Genomic DNA, 27,581 nt, shown 5'->3' on the forward strand with positions numbered 1-27,581 from the left:
GTTTCTTCTTTGTTTTGTAGAAAAATGCACAAGTTTTATGCTTCCATAAAAGTTTTTGTGGGGAAAACTTTGCACTTGTCTTGTAGCTGGAAGCCGCCGAAAGGGTTTTACAATGATGCGCTATACGAGTACGTCCGTCCACCTCCTCGGTGGTGCTGGTGATGCTGCTGGTGGTGGTGCCCCCAACTGTCCTCAGCCGCTGTCCAAGTGGGCGTGTCATGCACTTAATATTTGAGGCATATCATTAGGCGAACAATATCCCGAAAACTGAATCGTGGGCTTGCCTCTGGGTTGCTTCGTGAGGGTGGCAGGAACAGTGTCTATAAGTTGAAAGTTTTAGGCAGAGCTCCGTCTTGAGAGTGTGGCGCACACACTCACTTAACCCATCTCGGATTCGGACTACGCATTCACTTAACCCCAGAAGAACCACAGTCCACAGCCCCCAGTCCCCAGTCAGAGCCCCAACCACGAAACTAGATCTGGACATGAACCTGCACCAGAATGGCTCCCATGCATTATCATTAAAATAAATTATTAGAGTTCGGTCAGAGAGGGGGATCGGATCGGGCTGCTGCCGGTTGCGGGAACTACGAGTAAAACGCATTTTGCACGTTTTGTGTGCGAGAATTTTTTACACGATTTTTATAACTTTTTTTCGACTGCCGCTAAGTACACAAAAGCATTTGCCGAAGGACTCCAGGGGAGTCGAGAATGGGGGTGAATGGGGGCCTCGAGAATGTCGAGGGTCAAGCAGTGGTGGGCGGTTAAAGATAAAAAGTCAAGTTGGATGCGTTTAGAGTTAGAACATAACATTAAGTTAACCAACCGCACACAACTGAGGCAACTAAATAGAGAAGAATAGACCGTATGTTACCCTCTACTGGGGAAATGGTGCATATCTTATGTACATATAGGTATGTTGCATGCCATATAGAAGTTATATTCTTTCTGGAATAGATTGAGCGAAGATTCCGCTAGTAGAAAGCAATTTTATACTGAAATATATGCTAAATCATAATCAATAACTAGTGTAGCTGGAGCAACATGACCTTCAGGCTTAATAATCAAGTATTTTGTTCCATATTTGTGGATCTCTTGCAATTTACGCACACTATAATTTCTAAGATTTAGGTACAAGGTATACGTATACGCAATCTCCTGACTGTTGCAGACTCTCGCAGAATGGTAACTCTTCAAGTAAGATATATCTTTGCATACTTTTAGGCTGCAATAGCTCCCAAGACCTACATTCTTAATTCATTGCTATAAATGCTCCTTAGGATCGTAAGCGCGTTCTTTTCCGGGTAACATATTCTCGCAGAAATGGCACTTCACTTTCAGAGTACCATCTTAAGGGTATCATAAGAGAGAGACAGAAACAACGAGCAAGAAATAACTTTGCATACTTTTAGGCAGCTCATGTTAAATACTAATGCAGGTCCCCGTCCCTTTGGCACCCCATCGCATAGACGAAGCACCATCAAAAGACAATGAAAGAGCTGTGGTGGAGCTGGAGGAGGAGGAGTGGCGTACGGACCACGTAATTTCTCAAGTAACCCAACCACGTAAAGCATAAAATATTTGCCTTTGAGGCGGCCATCCTGCTGTCCAGCGACCAGGGACCATAAGAAAAGTATGTCTAAGAAAGTTGCCTCGCCAGTTTAGCAGTACCACAAAACACAAGAGTTGCCAGCCGCTCATTTGAATACACCGCCCCCGTGCTCGGTGCTAGGTGCTCGGTGGTCGGTGCTTGGTGCTGGGTGCTCGGTGCTCGGTGCTCGGACAGGCAAACAACTTTGACCACGCATTAGTCGAAAGATGCACTCGTACTCGTAAGATGCAGCCTGAAATGGAGGTGGAGGTGCGGCACCAGTGGGGTAGGTGACGATGCTGCTCCTCGGATCCCCTGGTCAGACCCAGTCCTGACAAGAGTCAGTCAGTTGACTGGCCACATGCTTCATGCTGCCAGGCACATGCAATTTGTAAGCCAAAGCGCATAATTTACAACGGACATGGACATTGCATCCCAGCTCAGACCTGACCACGTCTACACTGTCTTGAGACACGGGTCTCGTTCCTAGAGCGGTTAGAGGCAGAAGCTGCCGCTGTCAGTGATAGGGGGCCAGGAGGACAATGGATGGCATATTTGTTTAGGTCAAAACTATAGAAATCCACCACCACCAAATGGAATTAAAATAAAGCGGGATCAAAATTTACCATGGATACATAATCTGGAGAAATCAATCAAACAATAACACTATGTATTTTGGACCCTGCACACGAATCCAGATTCGCTCTTAAAATGCGGGAAAAAGATCCTACCAGTCTAGAAAAAATCTACTTGCACAAGTATTTGTTTCAAAGATTTACAGATTTAAGCTATCATAGTGCCCTTTGAATATATGTATGTGTTTATAGTTAACATTCAAAGTTTCGAATCATTCTAAAACTAACTGTCGCCAGCAGAACAGCTCGGAGACGTGACAAAAATATTTATATTTTTTATAAAAAAGGATATCCGAAAAAAGATCGAGGCCGCTTGGAAGTAAAAGTCAAATCATCAATAAACATATATATTTTTCTACCGGACAGCATAGTAAGTAAAGAAAAATGAATAACAGTCGGACATTTTACACAGTAAAACCTCCAACAATAGACAAATAATAAATTAGAGGACTGGATTCTAAACCAGGCAAAAAGTAACTGAAAATCACCAATCAAAGCAAGTTTGAAATAAATGAACGACCACCAGGAATAATCAGGCAACATTTTTGTTTTTCCAAAAAGAACTCATTGATAATAATAAGGTAAGCAGAATCACCATTGAATAACCATTGACATAATGTTCTCTTTCTAAATATTTAAATAGATGCTGCGACTTCCAGCTGTTTGTGTTCAGCAGCTGCGCTTCAACCAACTTATTACCGATCCCATGCCGCAGAGCTCTTTGCCCGTGTCGCCCAAGGACATACGTCCTCGTGGGCCAGTTGTCGAGACGTATGAGGGCAAGCAAGAAAACCCAGACGATGCCGTGCTGCCGATGCCTCCTCACAAACTCCCCCTGGACCTAATGGGGGATTTGGCTAAGCTTGGGCAAAACATGCTGAATCTGAAGGAGATAATACAGGAAAAGAAGGTCGATTTCAAAGAGGCACTGATCATGGGAAAGGATAACTTCAAAGAAGAGTGTCAGAAGCTAAAAGAATCTATAACTAAGCAAAAGGAGAGTGAGATTCTCAAATTGCAGAATGGCATTAAGAAAGCCACTGATTTATTGAAACGTCGTTTCTAATCAATTTGTTTCCCCACACAATCTACACAACAAATTATGTTCTTGCTTATTGCAGCCAATCGGATTGCCACCAAACCAAATAAAATTCAAAAATAGGGTAAAAGTTAAATAAATTGCGTTAGTTTTTTTGGGTGGTCTGACAGGAAATGATGCTTTGACAATTTCTTCGATTCCTCAAATGTATGAGGTGGGCCGCATTGCTCTGGCTCTGTGGAGGGTCCGTCAAACCGGTCGTGGTAGCCCCTAACGGAGGACCAGCCACATTGATTTCAGATTTCATTGATTGCAGAAGATTCAGAAGGTTCTGACTGGAACTGAGGCAGAAGATCTTCTGTAGAAACGCTGGTGTGTTCGCAATCCACCCCTCAGGAGCTCCTAGAAGTTTCTTTGGGCTCTAAGACCTAGAATTGCTGCCAAAGCCTTTGGAGCCTCTTCCATGGGCACTTCTCCACCGAATGACTCCGCTGGAAGGGTCCGCGTGTGGCTTAAGTGTCCCAGCCGAATGGCAAGGCAGAGGAGTGGCGACTCAAGTGGTTATGGTCATGCAGTTCGCTGTGGGACAAGGTAGGGCAGGGGGCAAGGCGAGGGCAAGCGGTGTCCGCAAGAAAATAACTTGTAGCAAATTAAGTTTGTTAGTAATTAGAACACCACTAAGGACACCTGAGCACAGCTCCAGGGCCAGGGCGCAGGACAACACACAACAATTAAACTTCTGGCTTCTGCCTCTGATTCCACCTCCTTTTCCGGCGGAGTTCTCTTCTCTGCAGCCTGTCCTGACCCTCTGCCTTCGCTCAGGTATCTTCCACCGGCTCGGCAGCAAAGTAACAAAAGTTCCAAGTCGCCTTGTCGAAAATTCCTCAAGTCGAAAGTTGGCAACTTTGATGTCCGAGCAGGAGCCGCTCTCTCCCGACTGTCTCCCGCCTGCACTCGACATACAGCAACTGTGCATCGGAGGTGGACCCGGGCCGTCGAGTGCATGCCTGCGTCCCTGCCCCGAAACACTTGAGCAATGTGGCCAAGTATCCAAAGTTTTGCTTCTTAAAAAGCAGAAGTTGACGCACGTTTCCTCCCATCCCATCTCCCAACCAAAAGGGACAGCCCCAGGATCAGGAACACAGAAGGCCCTACTACCACATCTGTCGCAAAACATTATATTCGCATATTATTTTGAGAACGACCCAATCAAATGAAAACTAAACCTAACAACTCGATAATCGTAGCCAGTGGAAGCGTGGGCCTGGCTGCCTGCAGGCCTTGCATGTCGACAACCGCCTCGAGGCTCGGCAAGATCTAGCGGAATATGATGGGCCTTAGCTCCGTGCAGTATTACCTATTTATTTATTCTTATTCGCCAACGGAATCAAAAATTCTTATCTGGCTACACTAACTTATTTCTAACTTAAGACGGGTCCCTTCCCCTGGCAAAAGCCCAACGGCATCCCAGCTGGCATAAATAAACATCTGAGCCGCAATGGTCCTTCGATCCTCGAGAGAGGAGAGATGCGCTGCCCATTCTCATTGCTCTGTGTTTGCCATTCAGAATGGTGTCTTCTGGCAATCAGCACTTTCGGGTGAACGGAATATTCAATATTTGGATCGTACTCGAATAAGTACAGTTGCGTTGGACTTTCGTTTGAAGCGAAACGTCAGCTACCGGAGTCCCAGAGTTCCCGTAAAAAGCTCAGCGACAATAAATACCTCAAGAATAGCCCCTGCCACCAAGTGTGTATGCTTAAAGTTTGTGGGATGCCAATCATTATAAGCCGTCTTAAAGACCCAAGAACTGAAAACAATTTCGCACAGACAAACTGTGAATGGAAGGCCACACTTTCACTTTATTAACACCAAATTAATTTTGTCTCAAAACGCACCCAGACCCACTCCACCCACACCCACACCCACACCCACACACATACAGAGACAGACCCAGACACAGACAAACAGACAGAGAGAGCTGTACACATGAATACATCTCGTACACACTTGAGTGCAGCGATTGAATTTTAAACAAGAACGACAAATGCCAGCAATCAAGTCAAGTCATGCCCGACAGAAGGCGAAAATGAACTTCCTTGGCCGGAAGATGAAGGAAGATGGAGGAGACAGAAACAGAAGCAGGGGCGGGGGCGGGAAGTGGTATGGCATGCCGCATGAGGCGCAAGACGAAGGCATCGTAACTATAATCAATATGCAGCAGTCAATAAAAGCGAGCAAAGGAGCAACAATTACAGACCCTCAATGGGTCTGGGGGCTGGGAACTGTGGTCCGGGGGACTGGGATATGGGGTATGGGCTCTCGGGCGCCTCATAGTTTTGCAGTGCGTCGGTTAAATGATGTGTAATCGTCTTATGTGCACTTGAATGCCTTTTGGCTTCTAATATGGCAAGGACCCTTGGACTAAGCAGCCAAGGGAAGGAGCAGGAGGAACCAGAGAGAGCAGACCAAGGACAGAGGGCCGACAAGCGGACAAGGGCGATGAGTGGCCCGGACAAAGGCCGGACCCGGCCCAAGATCCACTGCACACACAAAAGAAAACTTTGCCATAGGCTGACCTCAAAATGCACAACGACACGAAGGACACATAGGGCTACGGACCAAGTAGCCGTCCGGCCCGCACGGGCTGAGCAAACTTTAATTTACAATCAATTCAGGCGTGAATAATAAACCACAAGAAACCAAACAGGGCTCGAACGGGTTGGCTGTTGGGAGGGGGGGGGCCAAGGAGCGCTACGCACAAGTGAAAGTGTTGCCGGGACTCTCGAGTGTGTGTCCGCGTGTGTCCGGGTGTCCTGTGTGTCCTGGGTGTCCTGGGTGTGTTCGCATGTGTCTGCTCAAATTTAGTTACAACACAACACCAAAAGTTTAGCAAGTTTCCGACCAGACCAACCCACGAGGCAGGCAAACAAACAAAACCCAGGACTCCCATTGAGGCTTTGGGTGCCCCAATCTTTACCAGAAACCGCAACACTTCCGCTTACGCCTGCCCCAGTCCCTGCCTCAATCCCCACCTCAGTTCCTGGCCCCAAGGGGCTTCAAGTGTCCTGTGCGGCTGCTGCTTTTGTGGAAGTCTCTCTGGAAGAGAGACGGAGAGACGGAGCGACGGAGCGACGGAGCGACGGAGCCCTTGGCTATCAATATTGTTTTCCTATTAAATTGATCATTGGTCAGGCAACAATTGTGGCTGCTCCAAAAGGACACTAAGCGGTGTCCATTGTGTTCTTTGTCCCTGTAGAGAGGGAGAGAGAGGGCTGTAGACTTTGGACAATATGTAGTGCTGGTTTCCTTGGCATGGAATCAATTGCAGATGTATTGAATGCATCCCCCTGCATTCCATTAAACGGCATTCTGTGGCAACAACTGCCAATGTCAATCAATTGTGTGAAGGAGTCGGGTGGGCAAACAAAAACAGTTGCCTACTTGCAGCCACTGTGGCATCAGAGACATCAGCCAGGCAAACAGATAGACAAATATACAGCCAGGCATCGAGGCAGGCCCGAATGGCAGACAGTCAATCAGTCAGTTCCCTGGCTGACTGCCTCTGCCTCGCTGATGTCTAGTGCCCCACAAGCCCCACCATCCGCTTGTCGCTCTATTTGCTCCAACACCCACTGCAAATTAAATTCATTAGTCAACTTCCGGCAGCACACATACTCGCAGGGGGAGAGGCTGGAGTGAGAGGATGTGTTGCCATGTGCTGCTGCTGCTGCTGCTGTCAATTCAGACGGATTTGAAGTCAACTCAATTTGAAATCAATAGTGTGTGAATAATCCTTTCACACCAACGCTCCCACACACCCATCTAGTTGGAGCTGGAATATCATCTAATAGGTCCTCATCCCACACCCATTACCATGCCCCATGGAGCACTGCATCTGTTGCAGGGATTGTCTAGCCTTCGTGTTGGCTCTGGATGCTCTGAATGCTCTGGATGCTCTGGCTGGTTGGCTGGTTGGCTGGGTACTTGAAAACATTTTTGCATTGATTGCACTTCATATCGCTCATTCACTCATTCACTCAGTCAGTCATTCGTTCAAGCAGGCCCCTTATTCATATCCCGACCATTCTGGCTGCCATTCACATATGTTTCAGCATTCAGCATCGTTTTTGGTTTTTGGTTTTGGGTGTTTGGGGGTAGACATGGCAACCAAAAAAGGCAAGCCATTAAGCGATGACGATGGCGATGACGACGATGAAAATATTTAAGCAATTCAATGGCATTTTGACAGCAGCAGCAGCAGCAGCAGCAGCAGCAGTCGCCTCCGTGTTCCTATGCCACATGCCACAGCACGGCACACTTCATCCACGTCGAGTGGCAAGCAATGAGCTATGCATGCAATTCGAGTGCCACATCTGCAACTGCAACGGCAACTGCAGCTGCATGGGGGATACCCAGCAGCCAAAAAATTGCACAATTCCATCCAGAGCCCGGGATGGGGCAGAGGTGTAGATATCATCTGCATACTTACCTCATTCCCGTCCCGCCACTCCTGCCACTTGGTATCTGTTTGTGTCCGTAATTGTGCATAATTGAGTTGAGCCCCAGACCCGTGCCCGTGCCCATGCCCCGCTTCTGGAGAATTGCATAGGAGACGGAGCTAGCCATGAGGAGTGCAGTGCAATGGATAGGATGAGGGCGATGGGGAGTGTGGCGCCAGCTAAATGATTATGGAAGTATAGATGGGATACAGAGGATTATCTCTCTATCAGAGAGATGTATTTACAGGCATTCTTAGACTCAGGAGTACCAGATTTAATTCTAAACCAGAGATTAACGGTCATAGTTTGGCCTCAACCTTAGAGATCTCTGAACTGAAACTGTTTTTACTGTTCTGTCATAACAGCTTTTTTTTGAACTAAGCAAGCCCTGCCCCCGCCCCCGACTCAAAAACAGTCAAAGAAAATGTCATAAGGTATTCGTTTGTCGTTTTGTACATAATTTCAGATAGTTTTTTTAATAGGATTTCTTTTATCTCGGACGAGACACCAACAAAAGATCACGCAAGAATAATAAACCCATAGCTTGATGTTAAAAAAACTCAATTGGTTCGTAATTATCTCTGGGCCGTACTCATCTTCGAATTGTGAGGGTAAAGCTCTCCTTCCTTGTGCCCTACAGAATATGGACAGACTTGTGCGACTGAATGCAGGAATCCAGCGAATGGAGACACAGCTGCTGACCTTCGTGCAGATGATGATCGGCAAGGCGGCCAGCGGCGGCGGCCACCTGATCAAGATCGTCGTGGGGGGGAGTGGACTAGTGATCAGGATCGTGATCTCAGGCAGTGGCAAAATGCTCGATGTCGTCGCCACAAGGAGTGCCCGCGTGGTTTGCCGGGCACGCCTCAGCTTCGCCGAACTTGTGGGCATTGCAGTCGTCAGAGGCGGAAACCTATTTGACGTCTGCTGCTGCCGCGGCGCAGAGCTCTTCGAGCAGGCCTGCATCAGTGGCGACGAGCTTATCGCCAGGATCACAAGCATCGGAGCCATGCTGTCGGCCGATGGCGAAGATCTACTGGAGCAGGCCTTCGTATGCGGCACTCACGTCTACGAGAATGCATATACAAACGGCGGTCGGATGATCAACCAGGCCACCACCACGGTTGGCACCACCGGATCACGGCTTGCCCACGTGCTCTCCACGGGTGGCTTTCGCCTGGTCAGCCGAGTCACCAATGGCGGTGTCTACTTGGCTCAACGCGCCGCCACATTCGGCGGCAGGCAGTGCATGAACCCTCTCAGACCCTTATTCCGTGGTTATGGGCGTCTGCGAGAGCTGGTCGAGGAATACGAACAAGAAATCATTGATGCCGGGAAGCCGGAGACAAAAGACATTCATGGCTGGAAGATGTACGGGCCGAAGGAGCTGCGGCTGCTGAGTGTGGCAAGCGGCATACCGAAGAAGCATGCAGCGTGGCCAAGGTTGGGGCAGTGCGGGGAGGATGCCTGGTTCGCGACCAGCACCAGCCGCGGCGAGACACTGGGCGTGGCCAAGGCCAACGGAGTCAAGAGCGGGCGGATCTGTAACCTCTCTCCCGGAGACTTTAGCTACTCCTTGATGCGCTCCTGCGAGCGTCTGGCCCAGAGGCCCAGCCACGATCCTCGTCGCCTGGACGTGCTCCTGCACCGGGCCCATCGCGATGTGCTGGATGTGCGCCATCCTGTCCTGGCCAGCTGCAACACTTGCATGCTCAGCCTGGACCGCCGCACCGGCACCGTCTACGCGACAAACGTCGGTGGTTGCGGCTTCCTGGTGGTGCGAAATGGACAAATAGCTGCTCGCTCGAGGAAACATCTTCAGGCCTTTAGCACCCAGCTCCAGGGGGTTGGCGCCTACATCTATGGAGATCCCTACCAGGCGCCGATTCAGGAGCTCTGCGTCGAGGCGGGCGACATGCTGCTCCTGGGCACCGACGGGTTCTTCAACAATGTGGACGATGAGCGCGTGCTGTCCCTGATCACCGAACTCGACGGCGGCACAGACCCCCGTCGAATGCACCTGTATGCGGAAACCCTGGCACTGATGGCACGCGCCACCGCCTGCAGCAACGTTCGTGCGGCAGCTGGCCGCAACTTGAACATGGATGACATCACCATCGTCCTGGCGGTGGTCAATTAGTTGTCCAGTTCATGGAAAAAGGTATAGCGACTGCTCTCAAGGAATCCGGCTACCGACACCACCATCCAAAGATGCAACACCACTGGCAGCAGTCACTGGCGAATGAGCCACAGAGGGGGGGATGCACATCCCCCGAACCTGTGAACAATTGCCAGTGAGTGCTGTCCAACAGAGAAAGGAAGAGGTTACCATCATCCCACAACAGCCCAACAGCCCAACAGCAGTCGCCCGATTGGAATTCTTTTTACACATCAAAAACTAAATGAACTGCTAAATTTCCCCGTGTACGTGTTAAAGTTCAACAAGTGTTTTATTGGAATTTTTATAGTGGAAAAACCTAAGACAATTTTTCTAAAAGTAAACATAGAGTCTCGCATACCGATCGGGATTCTGTAGATCTACGGAGAAAGCTATTCACTATCCCAATTCCGTGCTTATTTACTGGGCTTTCAGGGAAAGTGGCAATGATTGGTTTTATTTATTTATTTTATAAGATGCATTAAATCTTATGTTTTAAATAGGTTTGACTCATTTTGTGGGCCTCTTCAAAGCCTAGTTTCGTCCCAAATTCATTCTCGTTAAACGATTATCCGATAAGACAATTTCTAGAAAAAACAAACAGCTTTTGACAGCTGTTGACATAACAGTGATGAACTCTGTTAAACAACAAGGCGTATTTCCCAAAGTGCTATGGTTTTCCTGTTCTACGTGGCACCGTTCAGTAACACAAAGATCAGGCACTCTCCTTAGGTAAATTTATTTAATTATTATTAGCCATGTTATCTGCGACTCGAGCCCTTGTGTCTCCAAACTCTCCATACCCTCCATACTCTCCTATCCTTGGCCCCATCTGCATCTCCTGCCTCAGCGCTTGCCCCCCGGGGTCGTGTGTTGTCATCGGCTTAATTGAAAAATGTTGTCCCTGCTGTATGTCAACATTTTGATTTCCAATATGTCGTCGTCGTCGTTGGTGCTGGATGTCCATGTTCTCCCTGAGCCAGAACACATCGGTGGCATTATAAATGGCCACGGCCACGGCCGAGGAGAAGAGTGCAAAATTTTTGGCTAAAAAATTTCACACGTCGCCCGCGACAGATGTCGTCCTCCCGTTCCAACACCAGCTCCACATCCACATCCACCACATCCAGCTGCAGTGTCGAGGCGAGGTCGCTTTAACCACTTCCGTACAGCCGTCAAATCCAGAGGTAGCCACTCCCCGGTCCGCCCACCTAAAGCATTTACCGTTAGCATATCAATAACACACACAAACACACAGGCACACACACAAGAGGGCGATCTGGCGGCAGTCATAAAATATGGCAACGGGCGTCCGTCAACCTGCACGTGAATGAGAACGTGACACCAACGACGCCTGCTGACGACGACTTCTCCAGCTCCAGTTCCAGCTCCACCTCCACTTCGTCCATTGGTCCCCCTGCTGGTCCTGGTCCTGGTCCTGTTCCTGCTCCACTCGTGCACCATTTGTTGTAGCCAGCCGCGAGCCGTTTGATTTCACATTTCATGCAAATTTTTGGTGGGCAGACGTGGGCACACCAGCCAGGATCCAGTGCTCACAGGAGACACGGCTAACCTGAACCTGGCAATGGGAAAACGCAGGACGCTGTCGCATCATCGGAAATGAATCATTTGCTTCGTTTGTTGGCATCCGGTTGGCGCTTATTTCCGTTGCGTCTGTCCCTGCGTTTTCCCACCTCTGCCGTTTTCCCCTTTCCCGTGTTGCTTTTTTGGCCTAAAACCTGGGCCCCGGTCGGACGACATGTGTGCGCGGCACGCTTCCGTTACACAACACGGACCCGGACCAGGGCCAAACCTTTCCCCGGGTATTGTTTCTTTGGTAATACTCTATGGAAATACTTTTGAGGTGCAGTCTTTGGGAAAGCCGCCTTAGGGCTAGACTAGACTCTTTTGCTGATTCTTTTCCGTGGCTCGGCTCTTGTTGTTCTTGTTGGGGTAGGGTCTTTGGGAGTCGGCACTGGATGGATGGCTGCTCCATGGATGGTTGGTGTTTCTTTTCAACTTTGACACCTGCCATAGTGGGGGTTGGCGTATGGTCTTTTCGGGCCATCGGAAGTTCCACTGCGGGGAATAGTGTTAATCCATGAGTAGATCTTGTGCCTGCCCGCATGTTGTAACCGATGGCGATGGCGATGGCGACAACCCATTACCCCCATTCGGGAAACAGCCCAGATCCAACCCCAACACGGCTCCAGTCCCATTCCAATTGCCAGTGTCCATCCGATGATATCCATCCGTTGTCCAGGCGTCTGTTCGTCTGTTCTGTCCACACTCATTTGAGTCCCGCATAAATCAATTGCACTTGTCATCAACTCAATTAATTTTTGGCAAACAAAGTGCAGTAAATCAATTGCTTTGGCAGCTGGGCCAACGGGTCATGGCAGGGCCACATCCACATATCCACATCCATGTCCGAGTCCGCGTCCGTGTCCATGTCTATGGCTATCATTCCCCCCATATTTGGTCTCCCATTTTACGTAATGCTTTTTTTCGCTTGGTTGTGTTTGCTTTTGTTGGTTTTTGCTTTCTTTCTGCGTTTGTCATTGGGATTTTTTGTCAGTGTGGTTGCTTTTTTGCAGCCTTCCAGCCTGCATTCGATGTGGCTGGTCTGGACCGAGGACCGAGGACTGGGGCAGGGGGCAGGGCTCCCGCCAGACAAAAGTCGAGTGCGGACTGTCCATTTTATGAGCCGCTACGGTCCCGTGGCCGTTTCCGTGGCCCCATGCACGCTGACACTGTATCAAATGGGGTTAAAAAGTGATTAAAGTAGGTTTGGCAAATGTCAACAATGTTTATACCATTCACATGGCCATTGGCATTGGCATGGTATCGTGGCATCGTGGTCATACTCCTCTGATCCGAGTGCAAGTGCGGGTGCGGGTTCAGGGGCTTAGGCGTGTAACTGTCGGCGGAGTGCTCTTGACGTTTCGGTATGTCCCCCGTCCCCCCGAACCAATGGATGTTTGTTGGTCGCTTGCTTCGCGATTCGATTTGCAATTTTTTACATGCCATCCAGCACCCATTGATGGCAGGATCCCATCCACATGGATCCATGGATGGTCGGCGTTAAATTATGCAACTGTTTTTTTTTCTTCTTTCGGAGCTGAGACTGGGGTTGGGGCTAGAGCTCTTTCGGTAAATTGAATTTATGCATTTGCTTTGCCTGGCACTCAGATTAAGGTTTCCCGGGGGGTGGGATTACTCCCAAACAGAAGTCTCTCTCTGTCTCTCTCTCTCTCTGTTTCGGTTTGTATCTTTTACTTTCCACTCACTCAAACCCGCAAAAAATAATCTTTTGGATTGCATCCCAAACTATTTACTTTGCCCATGCTCTCGTTCTCTCTCTGGACGAGACTCCATCTCGAAGCTTTTCGGTCATATGTCATGCTTGGGCAGGCGATTTATTCTCAACGAAATACTCTTAAAAATGTTGCGTACATAAAATGCAAAATGCACTCGGGGATTGGGGATCGGGGATCGGGGACTCGGGACTGAAGACTTGGCTCTGAGGAGAACTAAAGCCAAACAGACAGCAGGGCAAACAAGTCACTGGGTTCTCTGAGAGAGGGGGGTGTAATGGTGCAGGGATAAATTACACACCCACATATATAAATTACCTTTTGATAAATCTCAGTCGTCGTTGGGCCCCGGCACCAAATGCAAAACTACGAAACAGAAATACAAACAGAAGCAGAAACTCAAAATGAAACAGAACCAAACAAAACATATAGAAAAATGTACAGTTGACCCTGGTCGATGGGGAATGCGAATGTGGGACTGGGGGTCCGGAGGCTGCACAGTTGAGAAATCTTTTCGAACGTAAATCAATCCGTGCAGCTACATCATCGTCCGACTGCGTCGGAGTCCGAGTCGTAGTCGTAGTCCGAGTCGTCGTCTGTCTCTGTGGCCATGACGATGCTTTCCGGCCCACAGCTCGATCCGAGTGCGAGTAGTCCAAGTCCTAGAAGGACCTCTGCTCACACACACGCGCACAGACACATCTGTATCCATCTGGAGTGCACCAATTGCTTTTCTTGATTGTTTTGTGGGCTGGGCCCCGGGTTCGGAGTCTGAGCTGGAGACGGATTCGGGGCAGTGCCACATATCGAAATGCAAATTCCTCTTGCAGTTAGAATATCCTAGATGGTGGGGGGCAGGAGGGTCCGAGCGTAGGGATTGTGGCTCATGGATGGTGTTGCATGGTGGTATGCGAGGGAAGGGTCTAACAAAACAAAACTCCACAAAAACGATAACGACACTCATCATCAAGCAAAGTCGGATTTGGCTCGCACTCCGATGCTCCTTGCTCCTTCTCTTGCTCGGATCGGAGCCACCCTGTTCCACTGTCCCTCCCAATGTCCTTTAGGGGCCCAGCACCCCTCTTTCCCATGCATTTCAGAAACGCAACAGTAAACGCAATTTTTGGTCATACCCACAATTCGTTTACTTTCTACGGGATGCTGATGCTGGTGCCCAGTGAATGTCCCAGTAGTCCTTCTCCTGGTCCTAGTCGTAGTCAGCCTCCTCAGACGTTGTCGTTGTCGTTGTCGCCGTCGTCGTCGCCTGCTGCTGCTGCTGCTGCTGTGTGCATTTTCCGTTTTCGTTTACGCATCGTTTGAAATTTCTATGAATTGTAGATGCAATCGTCCAGGCCGCCTGGGCTAAGACTCATGTGTTACATGTGTGGCACAGTGATTCCCATTCCCATTCCCAATCCCCATTCTCCCTCCTCGCCCTCGCCATCACCGTCGCCCTCACCCTCACCCTCGGCCTCGGTCATGGTTCACGAACCCAACCGACCCCAAAAGTCAGTGGAGTGCATTTCACTTGCAGTGCATTTGGTAAGCTCACGACGAAGGCAAAGTTGACGATTCTGTTCCGTTCCGTTCTCTACGGCTCCGGGCTCCGGCTGTCGGCTCTGGGTTTAGCGGCCGGCTTGGGCTTGGGCTTGGGCTTGGGTTTGGGGTCTGGGCAATGCAAATTGAAAACTCCATGTCCCCGCCGCCAGCAGAAGAAGATGAAAGCTTGGAAAAGAAATGTACAGTTGCCCCCGTTGGACCCGGACACGGATCGGAGTGCGTAAGGATTATAATAGAAGCCTGGGAATGGGATGGAGGACTCGGACTAAAACTCGGACCCGGACTCGGACTCGGACCCGGACCCGGACCGGTAGCGGGGCCAATCTTTCATGACGAAACAAATATCCTCATAATTCAACAGGAAAATTGCCCCGCAGTTGGCAGCAGCAGAAGCAGGAGCACCCCTGGAGTGGGGAATGGAGTAGGTCTGAGGAGGGTAACAAGTCGGGGAACTAGGCCTCGGCCTATGGGGTTTTTCTGCGGTATCGTTTGTTACGCCTGTGGTAAAGAGGAAGAGGGGCATAGAGAGAGGGACAGGGCTGGAAACTGGTGGGGGTAGACCTTTTGTTGGTTTTTGGTGATTTGCTTTGTCAGTGACAAAAATAATAACAGCCAGCCGTAGGCCGAGCCAAAGCTCTTACTCTTGTCCACCGTCACCGGTTCAAGTCCTCGTCCTGGTTCTCCTTCTGGTTCTGTTTCTGATTCTGGCCCTGATTTTAGCCCTGGCTCTCTGGCTATGACTCCCATATGTCAAGTGCCGGCTTCGGTTTCCCAGCATGTGTGAGCGGGCCGGGCCCTTTTGGCCATTTTTAATTACCACAATTTGAATTTCTTAAATAACTATTTGGATAACAATCAGTCGACTGTCCGCTTGCTCCTCTCCCTCTCTTTCTCTCGGGAACATCAAAGGACCTACCCGGACAGTCCTAATGGATGGTCGGACACCTGCCCAGACTAAGTCCCCATGATAAACTATTCCTGAACAAGTCCTATACGCTCTTTGCTGTCTCTCTACTGTTATCGTTGTCTCTGCCGATGAGGCCTAAACAAACGTTTTCACCGTCTGACTGTCCGACTGTCTGTCTGCCAAGTCGCTTCTCATAAATAATCAACCAATTATTTTGCTGTCAATTTCAACACGGCCGCCGAAAACGCAATGCCAACGCCTAAACGGGAGAACGACCAGAGACCAGAGCCCAGGACCAGAACCAGAACCAAGGAAGAGCCAGAACATGCAACCCGCTGAGTCGTTGTCGTTGTCCTTCGGACACGCTACACGGCACAATGGGGCAATAAATTGGCTTCTGGCGAGACCGCGCCAAGAAATCCATGCACAAAAGACGCCGCACAGAAGTCTCCAAGTCTTCTGGGGCCCCGGCTATAGTCTGTTGATTTTTGTCGAACGGCAGGGCACACTGAACAAAATCATATATCTGGGAAATACAGTGAAAAATACGGCCATAGTAAGATGTCTGCCCAGAAAGATACCTTTTGGATTGTCCTGGGATCCGCCAGCGGAAGTGCACTTTTTTCCACAGTGCAGAATATGGAACTACATATATCTCGAATTTGAGTATGGCGCACTTAAAGCCTTTTGTGCTTGGCCCGGGCTGCGATTCGATTTCACGGCCGTATATCATTGCGATTTCAGTAACAGTCGTTCCCCTCCTCCCCGTCACTCTGTATATATTTGCTCGCTTCTTTCCTTCGGGAAGGCAGCGCACGCACCAGGCGGAAGTCCTTTAGCAGATTATCTGCGCAGGCAGTAGAGAGGAGAGTCCACAGTCCAGAGTCCTGCATAGATTTGTAATTGAAGGGCGGGTTCGCTGTTGCCCGAAAAAAGGAGGAAAAAACCACTTGACTCTGCCTCCGACTATGCGCTTGTCTGGCTGATTGCATTTCTCTGTGCGAACGGAACGGAACGGAAGGCGGAAGGGGCCATTAAGTGATGCCAATGATTAACAACGGAAGTATAGATTTGGAGAGACTCGAAAGTGAAGGGAGTGGAGTTGAGTTGAGTTGAGCTGAGTGGAGGGGAGTTGGGTGGAGTGGAGGCATGCCAAATCGATTGCCCGGCGGATTCCTTAATGGCATTTGTCCATAAATCACACAGTTGCCAAATTGTCTAGCGCTAGCTTAAAGCTTCGCCTTAAATCCACGCAACTTAGTGAGCTTTTCACACAGACACGTCTCACACATGCAGAGCAGAGCAGCCCGCTTAGTGCCGATCAATGGGAGCTTGTAAAGCTCACCAATACAGAGGCAGCGACAGCACTGCGGGCATGAAATGAAACAATAAACGTAAATAACTTTCAATTGAATAGTTTTGTGGTGGCAAATTTACGTTCGCCCAAGTTTGGCGTAAGTTTTGGCCATAAAACCGAGAAGAACGTCGCCTCCAAACGACAATGGTCCGCCCGCCATTAGCAGCATCGTTCCATCGCATCGCATCCTCTCCCCCTCTACAGAATATATACTACAACATTTTCTGAAATGTCCTTCATATGGGTTACGTTACGGGTTTGTCCCTGCCTCTGACCTACCATGTTTGATTGTAATTTTGTAATTTTCCCAGTTTATTATCTGTCAACATTATCGCACGCACACAAAGCCCCACACACACGCACCCGTAGTGGACCCATGAAACGGAGCGGGCATTACATTCTTTGCCGTCGCCATCGCTCTTATCTTGTCTCGCATAAAACGCCAGTTCCCGTTCTCCAGCGACAATACAATACAATGCCAGACAGTAGTCACAAAAGCCAGTCACATCTACACCAAAATAAACTCATCGAATTTCTCTTGTTAATTGAAATAAAACTATTTCCACTCCAGCTTCCCTTGCCCCCTTCCCTCATTTACCATTCACCCATTCTGCTCCCATCCTAAAAGATTGTGTGTTGCAAAGCAAAAAAGAGGCATACAAGGATGCTCCCAGATACAAATACTTCAAGTGGATCTTAACTGATGTTACTTGCTAGGGAGGAGGGTTTATTAAAAGGAGTATTTCAGATGCTGTTATTGTTTAGAGAAGCTAGAGAAATCATGAATATTTCTATATTCTTTAAGATAAGTACAGTACAGTCCTCCACCATGCGAATATACATATCTATACCCATCTTGACCTTCAATAATTGATCACGAATCAATTCGTAGAGATTGAAATGAATCCATCTTTAAGCTAAGTTTTCCTCTATTCAAAACTGATTGAAAAATCGAACGTTAAGCACGTATCGAAACCACGTTTCAAACACACATCCCATAGCTCGCAGTAAAGTGAAATCCCAAGCGCTCGTCTCGAAACCCTGTTGCCCGCACAGTTCTGCCAAAAGTTAGTGCCAAGTTTTGGTCCTACTAAGTAAAAGCCACTTAAAATCCGAAAGAGGAAAGTAAGCGAGTGCAGAGACAGAACCAGAACCAGAGACAGAGTCGGAGAAAGAGATAGAGATGGAGATGGAGACTGTGGGAAAGACTGAGAGCCACACACCAAACTCATAAAAATGCTTTGTGGTTGCGAAATTTCTTTTCTTTTCTCTCCCACTTTTGTTGTAATTTTTTATCGTATAACTCCCGTGGATGGGGCTCTTTTTGTCCTCTGCCCCCAGACTGCCTTAGCTTCTGGGGTTTTTCTTTTGTTTTTTTTGCTTTCATTTGGTTTGTGTGTGTGTAAACTTTACAAAGCATTAACACCTCATAGATGGAACGACGACACGAAGGAAGGCCAGGCTCCAGACACAAAGCGGAGGGTGGCCAAGGCGGGGTTAAGAGCACAAAAAAATCAAGTTAAAAGCCACAAAACTCTAAACTCAAATATCGTATGTCACGTCAGAGAAACGAGCGGAACCACAAACGGAAACGGAAACGAGAGAGAGCCAGGGACAAAGAGAGCAGGGCACGTGGACAAAGAAGAAGTTTCCGAGAGAGACGACTGTAAATTTGATTAAGTTTGAGAGCTGTTTCTATCAGATTTCAATATTCAATGTCCACTTCCAATTCTCTGCCTTTCCTCCCTGCAACGTCTATGCTCGCCGCATCCTGTAACTCAAAGCCCCATCAAACCATCAAACTTCATTCGATTCAATTAAGCAGGCAACTTTCTGCCTCCAATTTCAACTTCGCTCTAATTGTTTCAAATTATCAATTCAAATCACGTTAAGACCCCTCCTTGGATGAAAAAATTGCCAGAGTTGGAACAAAAAAAATTATCATGCAGCACGCTTAAATGGCTTTTCAATTAGATTATGTCATTGAAGTGACTGCCAGCCATGACCAGAGACAGAGACCGACTCCTCCCCCATATTCCTGGATCCCTGTCCGCCTTCTCCTGCTCCCACTCCGCCTCCTCCCTTCACATTTAACGTATCAATTTCCGTTAAGGAATTTGTACAAAAACAAAAAAAGAAGAAAAACTGGAAGAAAACCCTCCCAGAAACAACAGCAAACAACTTGGGTTCATTAATTTTGTGTGAGGCGCAACAATTAGCACGCAACCGAATCGACAAGGAGGGGAGCAGGTGGGGTGGCAACAAGCAACCAACAACCAAAAAAGAATACAATATTAAACAATATGCTTGCCCCATGGCCACCACCACCACCACCACCCCATCCTGGGGCATAAACGTGACGCTGCTAATTAAGTTGACGCATTTGCTGCCTCGCTGGCTCCAGCACCCAGTCCTCCAGTTCCTCCTCGAGCTCTTCCAGTTCCAGCTTTTTTGTCTAGTGCCTGGTGTTGACGGAGATGGTGTGGTTGTTGGTGATGGTGATGGTGATGGTGCGGCTGAGGCCGAAGCTGAGGCTGAGGGAGGTGCAGAGACTGCCAGGATGCTGGTGAGGTTGAGGGTGGTGCAGAGGTGGTGCCGTCTTGTGGTGAGCTTAAGAAATTTGCATGCTTGATTTGGTGCTCAGTTCAGGGTGGAGAGGAGAGTGGGCCATAAACAGGGCGGGGCGACATTGATGAAGCTACAAGAAAAGAGGGGGCAATGGTGGAGGCATGAGAGGTGTTAGGGGAGCCCAAGGCGCCTACATCACAGGGGAACAGCGAGCAACAAGTCAACAATTTGGTGGAAAACGGCTAAAAAGAAGCAGAAGTGGAATCAACGAATCGTAGACCAAGAAGTTGGCCAGAGGACCACATTATCATCTTCTTCTTGGACATATCCGATCTTTCGGCCCATGGGTCGGATGCGGAGCTCGAAGCTATCGGAGCGGGAACCGCGATATACAACTGACTTACAACTGGAGTTCTAGTTCTTTCTTTCCTCTTGTTACCTTTTCTATCATCAATCAATTTCTATCAACAAATTTTATCGACAGAATCCGAACGAGGAAATCAGTTGTGTCGCATCTGCCAGCTCGCATCGTGGATACAGAGACTGGACGCACCGATTTGATCAGATACATCAGATACAGATACAGAAAAACTTAGAAAAACTTTCCTAGAGAATCGATTTGGGAACTGTGTGGCCGTGTATCCTCCGTCATCCTCCGATGAAAACCTATTTGCCACGGTCAAAAATGCTGCAAAGTCTAGGGAAAAAACCGTGGATCTAGGACAAAATCTACGCACATCATTAAAAACACTGAACTCTTGGAGTACATTTCTCTCAGAGTAAATATCCAACTTTCGAAACAAATTAAAATCACGAGTGCTCTTATTACAATAATAAATCAACATTCCAAATGAACAAGATGAAAGTCAAAGGTCGCAGTGTACTTGAACGCCTCTTCCGAACTTTGCGCTGTAATTTCATAATTTCCCCGCTCAAATCTCATCACAAGACGACCCTACAGAACTGAAAATAAAAAAAAATAAAAAATAACTGGTGGCAGACCACAAAATATCCAACAAAATCAACAAGAACAACAATGGAGCACTCAAATCTCTGGCTGCTTGAGAAAATTTATTGAAAATGCGTGCAGAAATCTCAGTCTCAGTCTCTGTCTCTGGGGCTTTTCTCTTTTCTAAGCCTTCTCGTTCTCTTTCCGTGCTGCTGGTGTTGTGGAAAAGTCAAGTGGCGACACAAGACGAGTTCGGATGGTGTTTTTGTGTGCTGGCTGCCGCTGCCGATCGCCTTTTATTGCTGCACATCAAACGGAAATACAGTGAAAAGGGGACAGGACAGCGGGCTGGTGGGTTTTTGTGGCAGCAACAAAGGGTCCGTGCCCCACCGCACCGCACCGCACCCACTTGTGGGCGTGTACGGGCAGAAGTGCTCGAGTGTTGGCTTTGATTTCTTTTCGCATATAATTAGTTTAGTCAAAAGTTCACTCTCTTACGCGCCAGTGCTGTATTGTGTGGTACGTGCACCTTCTCTCTGCCGCACCGCACCCCCTTCATAGCCCAGCATCTTTTTCGTGTCCAGAAATGTGTTGCACACAAGGTGGTGCAACACACACACACACATCAGAAAAGTCTCTCCTGAGTTGAATGCAGACTCAGTGAAATCTTGCATAATGTTCCAACCGCTGCCCTCTGGCCACGCCCTTTCCCCTGCACCTTCCCTTTCCACTGGCATCCGACACCTCGTTTGTTTTTTCAACTGTCATTTTGACAGCTGCTTTAGCTCCTGTTACCTGCAAGCAGTGCAAGTTCGTGTTCATCTACTCCCACTCCTGCTCCAGCTCCTGTTTCTCCTAGTTGTTCTTTTTCTTCGCTCAACTCTCAACTTTTTTTGTTGCCATCTTGAGCGACTACATGCAGCTAGACAAGCCGAGCATGAGGACCTGGAATCATCTGCTAAGCCCCAAAGGCATTAAGCTAGCCAGCTATCCAAAGGATCCAAGGGGTCTGAGGTCTCTGGTCCCTCTATACTTGCACATGCAGCTGTCAAAGCCCAGCCGCCAACATGCAGCTACCAAAACTTTGGCAACATTACAGCAACATTTTGGAGCTGGAGAAGCAATGAAGGTGCCGAAAGATGGAGAGAGTAAGACTTGTGGACTACGATGTGGTATGGATATTATATTAGATTAAATCTCAAATCGACCTAGACTGTACGTTCAACCAACTATTGCTCCTCCAGGTATCAAATCATTATTCAGCTATAACCAATAGCTTTTCCTTATGGTTTATTCTAATTCATTAGATAATCTTAGCTAAAGATAACTACTATTAAAGATACTGGAAAAAAATGACAATTATCAGTCATCTATCAAACCTTCTCCAAGCATGCCCTCGCCATCGACTGCTTAGCCCTATCCTGCTATCTGCTTCTACAAGTCATAAATATTTGATAAATACCCATAAAAGTGCATAAAAAAGTTTTGGCCAACCAACAAGAACCGAGAAAACTTAAAAATTTCATCGACAACAAGTGGAGCAACACAACTTCAAAGCCAAAAGCCTAGGGAAGGCAAGGAAATTCGGGGCAGGTGAATGGATGCAAGGAAGGAAGGAAGGAGGGATGGTCGGAAGTGGCTCAACAATTTTCAACACGTTTGCGGGGCCTTCACACACACAGACACACAGGGAAAATCATAAAATTTTAACGAACCTATTGAAAGTTTACACATTGCTGCTTGATTTCACCCTCATCCCAACCAAACCGAACCCCAAGCCCAAGCCCAAGCCCAGGCCCAGGCCCAGTCCCACCGCACCAAGGACATGCGACCAGGAGGCCAAAGGAAAGTGTGAAAAGCACCATCGAACGGCAAAGATTTTCACACTTAGACATTAAGAAAATTTATGAACAAACACACTCGCTCGCATTCGCACGGAAGGGGACGGAACGCACATGTTTCATGCATGGCGCCGAAAAGTGTGCTACAGGAAAATTAAACGTACCTATGTAAACACGACCAGCAAAAGGTATCCTCTCGAAGAAAGTGTGTGCGAGTGTGTGTTGGGGGAGTTTCGAGGAAGAGCCGGCCGGAAGTTATGTTCAAACTTAATTTAAGGTTCAATAGCGTAACCAAAGAAAACCGCACAAAACTTTGGCTGCAAGACGCCGACGAAGTCAGCGACGACGATGAACGAGTTCCGTGCTACATAAAATCTTGTGGTTTATTAGATTTTAATAATTCACACGATTCACAGCTAAAAGTGAGCCGGCCGCGTGTGTGTGTGTGTTTTTGTGTGTGTGTGTGTGTGTGTGTGCTTGTGTGTTTTTGCGAGAGCCAGTGTGGAAGACACATGACAGTCTTGAGAGCGAGAGAGAGAGCTCTGCATTGGAAGTCAGCAAAAAACTAACTTTTATCTACCGTTAGCCTCAACTTTGTTTCCTCCTTGCAAAAAGGCACCCGAAGGTATGTTTGTCTTAACAGCAAACAACGGCAACAACACCAACAACATCAACGACAACGACAAATTTGTGGCATATCAGCGGTGTGTCGTGTGGGTTGTGTTGTGTTTCCGACCTGAGGTGGAGATGGGGACTGCGAAACTGCATGTGTGGGTGTGTGTGTGCGAAGGAAATGCCACTAAAGGGAATTGATTTGCTCGAGACTTGGGTAAAGATTGCAAAACAAGTTGGCAGGGATCAGGAATATGGAACATTCACCAGAACCGTAGAGAAGACGTCTTTAATGATATTAATTTGCCATCAGTTCAAAGTAGAGGAAGCAGCTCTAAGAAACCTGTCCCGACTTCAATTAAAATCAACAACGAGTATTCAACCTAATCAGAACTAAATTTCCTGCTCGGTAACATGAACTTGAAACTTGTATGCGCACATCCCCTGTGCCCTTACAGGTCGGACATTCCTGCCAGGGACATTTCTTTGCCCTGGCCGAATCGAAGGATTAACCCTCGAAGGAACTGTGGGAAAACATATGACTTAACCTCATGCTATGTGGCTATGCGACCATTTGGCCATGGCCATGCCTGGCATTCCTTCGGCTTTATCTAGCCTCTCCATTCGACTCCATTTACCTGCTTTGTTATGGAGCATGCAACATTGGGGCATGAGGCATGGGGCGCAACTTGCAAAGTTTTACTCTTCTCTTAACAGTTCTTTGCCACACTCGGCGGCATGCATCGCTCATGGCATTAACAGGAGCTGGAGCAGGAGCAGGAGCCGGAACGAGGTTGGACGGGGCCAAGTCAAGTGGCCGTGCCGTAACATCAACAACAACCGTAACCAGGCGAGGCAAGCTTGCAGCTTCCGGCGGGCACCAAGTCCGGGCGGGGTACAGCTCCCAGGAATGCAACTTCTAGCAGAAGATGATGTCGACGGCAAAGAGTGGGGAGTAGGGAGTAGGGAAATAAGGAGCAGAGCACGCCCAAAGACGAGCAGCAGAATAAATCAGTGAAAAATGTGCAACTTATGATCAAGTGTTCCCACAAGAATTGCAAACTTTGCAGGCCAATGAAGATTTTTTCGCCCTGGAACTCCAGTTTTCAACCCGTCGCTGCGTCGCTGCGTCGCTGCTCTTTGTTGTCTGTTGTCTCCGCTGCATGGAGCGGACGGAGGATTCCATGTCGAAGACATCATCGAAGTTATGTGCAGACCTCGCCCCCAAAAGGTTGTGCCGGAGAAACTTTACATAGTTGACAGCATTGACCTTTTTTGCCGGCAGTTGGTCTTCTTTGTTGGTCGGAGGTCCCGCTCCCGGGGCTATAAATAGTTCATAAACTATGCTGGGAATACCGAAGGACGCTGGCCAGGTGAAGGACTTCGCCTGCGAGGCTACTCGAAAGCAGCCCAGCGCTAGGACAAAGTAAATCACAGCGTGGTTGATAATTCCATTTCACACCAATTAATTTCAATCCGCAATCATCGGTCACAAAAACACATAAAAGTAACGAAAAACAAACAAGAATCGAAATTGGCCAGGGGAATGAGATCTTACCCAGATCTTGAACCAGCGTCAAAATCAATTTGAATTCCAAATTAACAAAAAGCTAAGCCTCCGCGGAGTGGCGGAACGTTGGGGAGGATAGCTCGGGGGAGGACTGCACAAGATTTGCGACTCTGCCCGGTCCAGGTCCGTGGCAAGGACTACCCCATTGTACGAGTGCTTTCTATACAAATGCAATGGCATCAAATGTCGTCTACAAGCTATCCCTCTTCCCGTACCACTACCCCAGCTCTTCATCTAGTTGTCGGCCAAACAAAAACTGGGACCATTGCATACTCGTACTTTCTGGCCATTCCCCACTGAAAGTCGGGTGGCATTCGGAATACAAATTGAATTTTCCATTTAAAGACAATGGGTTGGCAAATTTTTATGCGCTTAATAGAGCCACACAACATCCAGAGAATGGGAAGAGATTGGAATGGGAGGACACCATTGTCGTCATTTGTTATTTTGTCAAAAAAGGAAAATACTATTCCCAGCAGGGAATTCGGATTGCTCGGATACGCTGGTTTCTGGGCGCGGGGTAGCCAAACATCCTATAAATTGGAAAGACATTGAAAAGTGCATTAAACGAACCAAATCGAACGATTCGTTGCTTTATTGATACTCGTTTCTCAGGATATTAATCAGCTCGTCGGGGGGGCTCCGTATTCTCCGTATTCTCCGTTTGCTCCGCATTCTCCTGTTGGCCAAGATCATCTACTGTATCGGAGACCTCTTGAATATCGGTGGGGAGCTCCGCTTGCTGAACAGGCAATTGCTGCATACGACCTCTCGGCGCCAGCAGACGCTCCAAGTCGGCTAAGAGTGCATCCAATTCCATTTCTATTTCAGTAACACGTTGGATCATTTCCTGGATCTCCTCGTAAGGGTCCGATGAAACAAACCATGGTGCGTTATTTTCGCGTATAAATGGTGGCATTTCTCTAAGCGTATTTGTAGATTTCGAAATTTACTTTTAGCGCAAATTTCTTTTATCGAAACAAACCAAAACTTGACAGAATCAATTCTGATGCCTATGTTCTAATGTATTTGAGTTACTTTTTGCAACAGAATACAAATGTCATTATTCCATTCCAAATGCTTCTGGAATCAAGGCTCGAAAACTGTCCAACACACATAAGAATGTTATAGCAACACTTTAATATTTTGAAAAGGCTCTAAAGGAAGGAAAACAAAACACTTTCCTCCACCTCTCGCTATCCCCATTTTATCCCCATTACCATTCCATATCCATACTCAAGGGCTGACCCAGGGGGAGTCAGCTGGCCCCCATTCTACAAGCTTAGCAAAAAAAAACTTAGCAAAAAACATTTACCACCAATAGTAAATGTTTTTTGCTAATTAATTGATTTGATATGATTTTCCGAATCAATCCTTCTGAAAACATTTAACAGTATCATCTTACGCGTAAAAATCACGCGTGCAAAAAATAAGACCCCCCTTTGCGAAATCCTGGGCACGTCCTTGTCCATATTCATAGTATTAGTATTCCAATCAAAGCCACGAACTGAACGGATCTGCCTTGGTCCTTGGTCTGGATCAGGGCTCTGGGGTTCTATCTTTCAATTTAACAGAAATTAATTTATTACATCAATATTTATGTTTCACTTAAATTATAATGCGTGAATGCAGTCAGCCCTCTGTCTAAACTTTTACATTTCCACAGAATGTGTTTTTTTGTTCCGTTGTGTTTTTTTTCTCTCTCTCTCTCTCTCTCTCTCTGCTTCTCCGCTCCTTGGAGTTGGTTTTGTTCCGCCGCAAAGCAAACAATAAGGAGGGGTCCGGATCCCCGCTGCCCCCCCATCTGAATGTACAGTGGACCCGGTCTCTCGCATGGCCTGGCGATGGCTATGGTCCGGAGGGGGTAGAGGCTTCAGGAGAATCGCAATCAGCCATAATAAATATTAAAAAATAGCGCATAAAGTCAAACATTGGGGTATACCGACCCCGACCACCACTCTGCTGAATGGTGGTGTGGATGGAGCGGATGGTCGATGGAAACTTTTCTAATAAAATAGTGAATGCTGTACCCTCGCGGAGGCAATTGCAATTGTGCAATTGCATAACTTTTCCCGCTTCGGTTCGGATTCGGCTATCAGAAAGTGTTTCAACCAATATTGACAGACGAAGATGGGGCCTCGAGGGCGGCAGAATGGCCATAATTAACAGTTAATATTGCAGTAGCGGCAAACAAAGTTTGTTTCGGTTGTTTCTATTTCGGCTATTTGACTAGAACTCTCTGCCCTCCCTCCCTGGTAACGGCTGGTAAGAGCTGGTAAGGGCTGCCATCTGCCGTTTAATAAGCGCACAGTTTGTGTTTGTGTTTTCCAACACTGTAAACACTGACAGCAGCAGCAGTCGTGCCGCGCCGCTCCTCACATATGAGCGAGTTCTCCTACTCCCACTCCACTCGTGCAGGCAGTCAAAACTCAAACAGAGAGAGAGAGAGAGAGAGAGAGAGACCGAGAGAGCACTTGAGCTCTACCCTCCTTTGGCCTTTTTTCCGCTGGCACGCTTTTTGCTCATTTTTTGGCGTCAATGAACAGTTTTAACATATTAGCAAAGTTTCTTAAAGTACACAAAAATATGTTTGATGTGAGAAACGAATGGTGGAATGGAGTGGGAATGGAATGGGGGTGCGAGAGCGAACGGAAACGGGAACGGGAACGAAGGAAGAAACGACAACAAGTGCAAAGGCAAACGAAACGCTGCGAGTACTCGTACTCGCATGTAAGAAGCCAGAGCGAGGGCTTCCAAGTGGCATAATACTCGTATGTAGCTCTTGCGAGTGGCGTGGCTTTAAGAGACGAAAACCAAGACCACGAACATTGCAACCATTTACAGACCTACAAGTAATCTTGAATGCATCGAAACATTGCACTATTATCGTAGTCAGTACTGTTTTACCTATGCACATGGAAGTGTGGCAGTATACCAGTGTACCGTAATACCATTGTTATACTTACTTATGCCTC

The 27,581-nt window shown here is 47.8% G+C and overlaps 2 protein-coding genes and 1 long non-coding RNA gene across 4 annotated transcripts in view; 2 read left to right on the forward strand and 1 right to left on the reverse strand.

Moving 5' to 3' along the window:
* The first annotated feature begins 2,436 nt into the window (after positions 1-2,436).
* LOC6901756 (uncharacterized) overlaps positions 2,437-27,581 on the forward strand; it is an 81,649-nt gene continuing 56,504 nt past the window's right edge. The window contains exons 1-3 of one of the 2 annotated variants that reach the window (XM_002134396.3): positions 2,437-2,596; positions 2,657-2,807; positions 2,870-3,405. In XM_002134396.3, the coding sequence (XP_002134432.3) occupies positions 2,870-3,292 (423 nt within the window). In that variant the 5' untranslated portion in view covers positions 2,437-2,596; positions 2,657-2,807 and the 3' untranslated portion in view covers positions 3,293-3,405. Of the gene's footprint in view, positions 2,597-2,656; positions 2,808-2,869; positions 3,406-27,581 lie in introns of those variants that run through there. The other variant, XM_033382806.1, reaches the window with a different exon arrangement.
* LOC6901761 (uncharacterized) lies at positions 8,176-10,308 on the forward strand. Its single transcript, XM_002134395.3, has 2 exons — positions 8,176-8,334; positions 8,408-10,308. The coding sequence occupies exon 2, from the start codon at positions 8,411-8,413 to the stop codon at positions 9,905-9,907; it is 1,497 nt and encodes a 498-aa protein (XP_002134431.2). The 5' UTR covers positions 8,176-8,334; positions 8,408-8,410; the 3' UTR covers positions 9,908-10,308.
* On the reverse strand, positions 24,883-25,641 carry LOC6901759 (uncharacterized). The gene is made up of 2 exons (XR_001452950.2): positions 25,211-25,641; positions 24,883-25,139 (listed from the first exon to the last, which is right to left on the reverse strand). It is a non-coding gene; the product is annotated as an uncharacterized lncRNA (long non-coding RNA).

This window comes from Drosophila pseudoobscura, chromosome X, assembly GCF_009870125.1.
Source record: "Drosophila pseudoobscura strain MV-25-SWS-2005 chromosome X, UCI_Dpse_MV25, whole genome shotgun sequence".
Lineage (NCBI taxonomy): Eukaryota > Metazoa > Arthropoda > Insecta > Diptera > Drosophilidae > Drosophila > Drosophila pseudoobscura.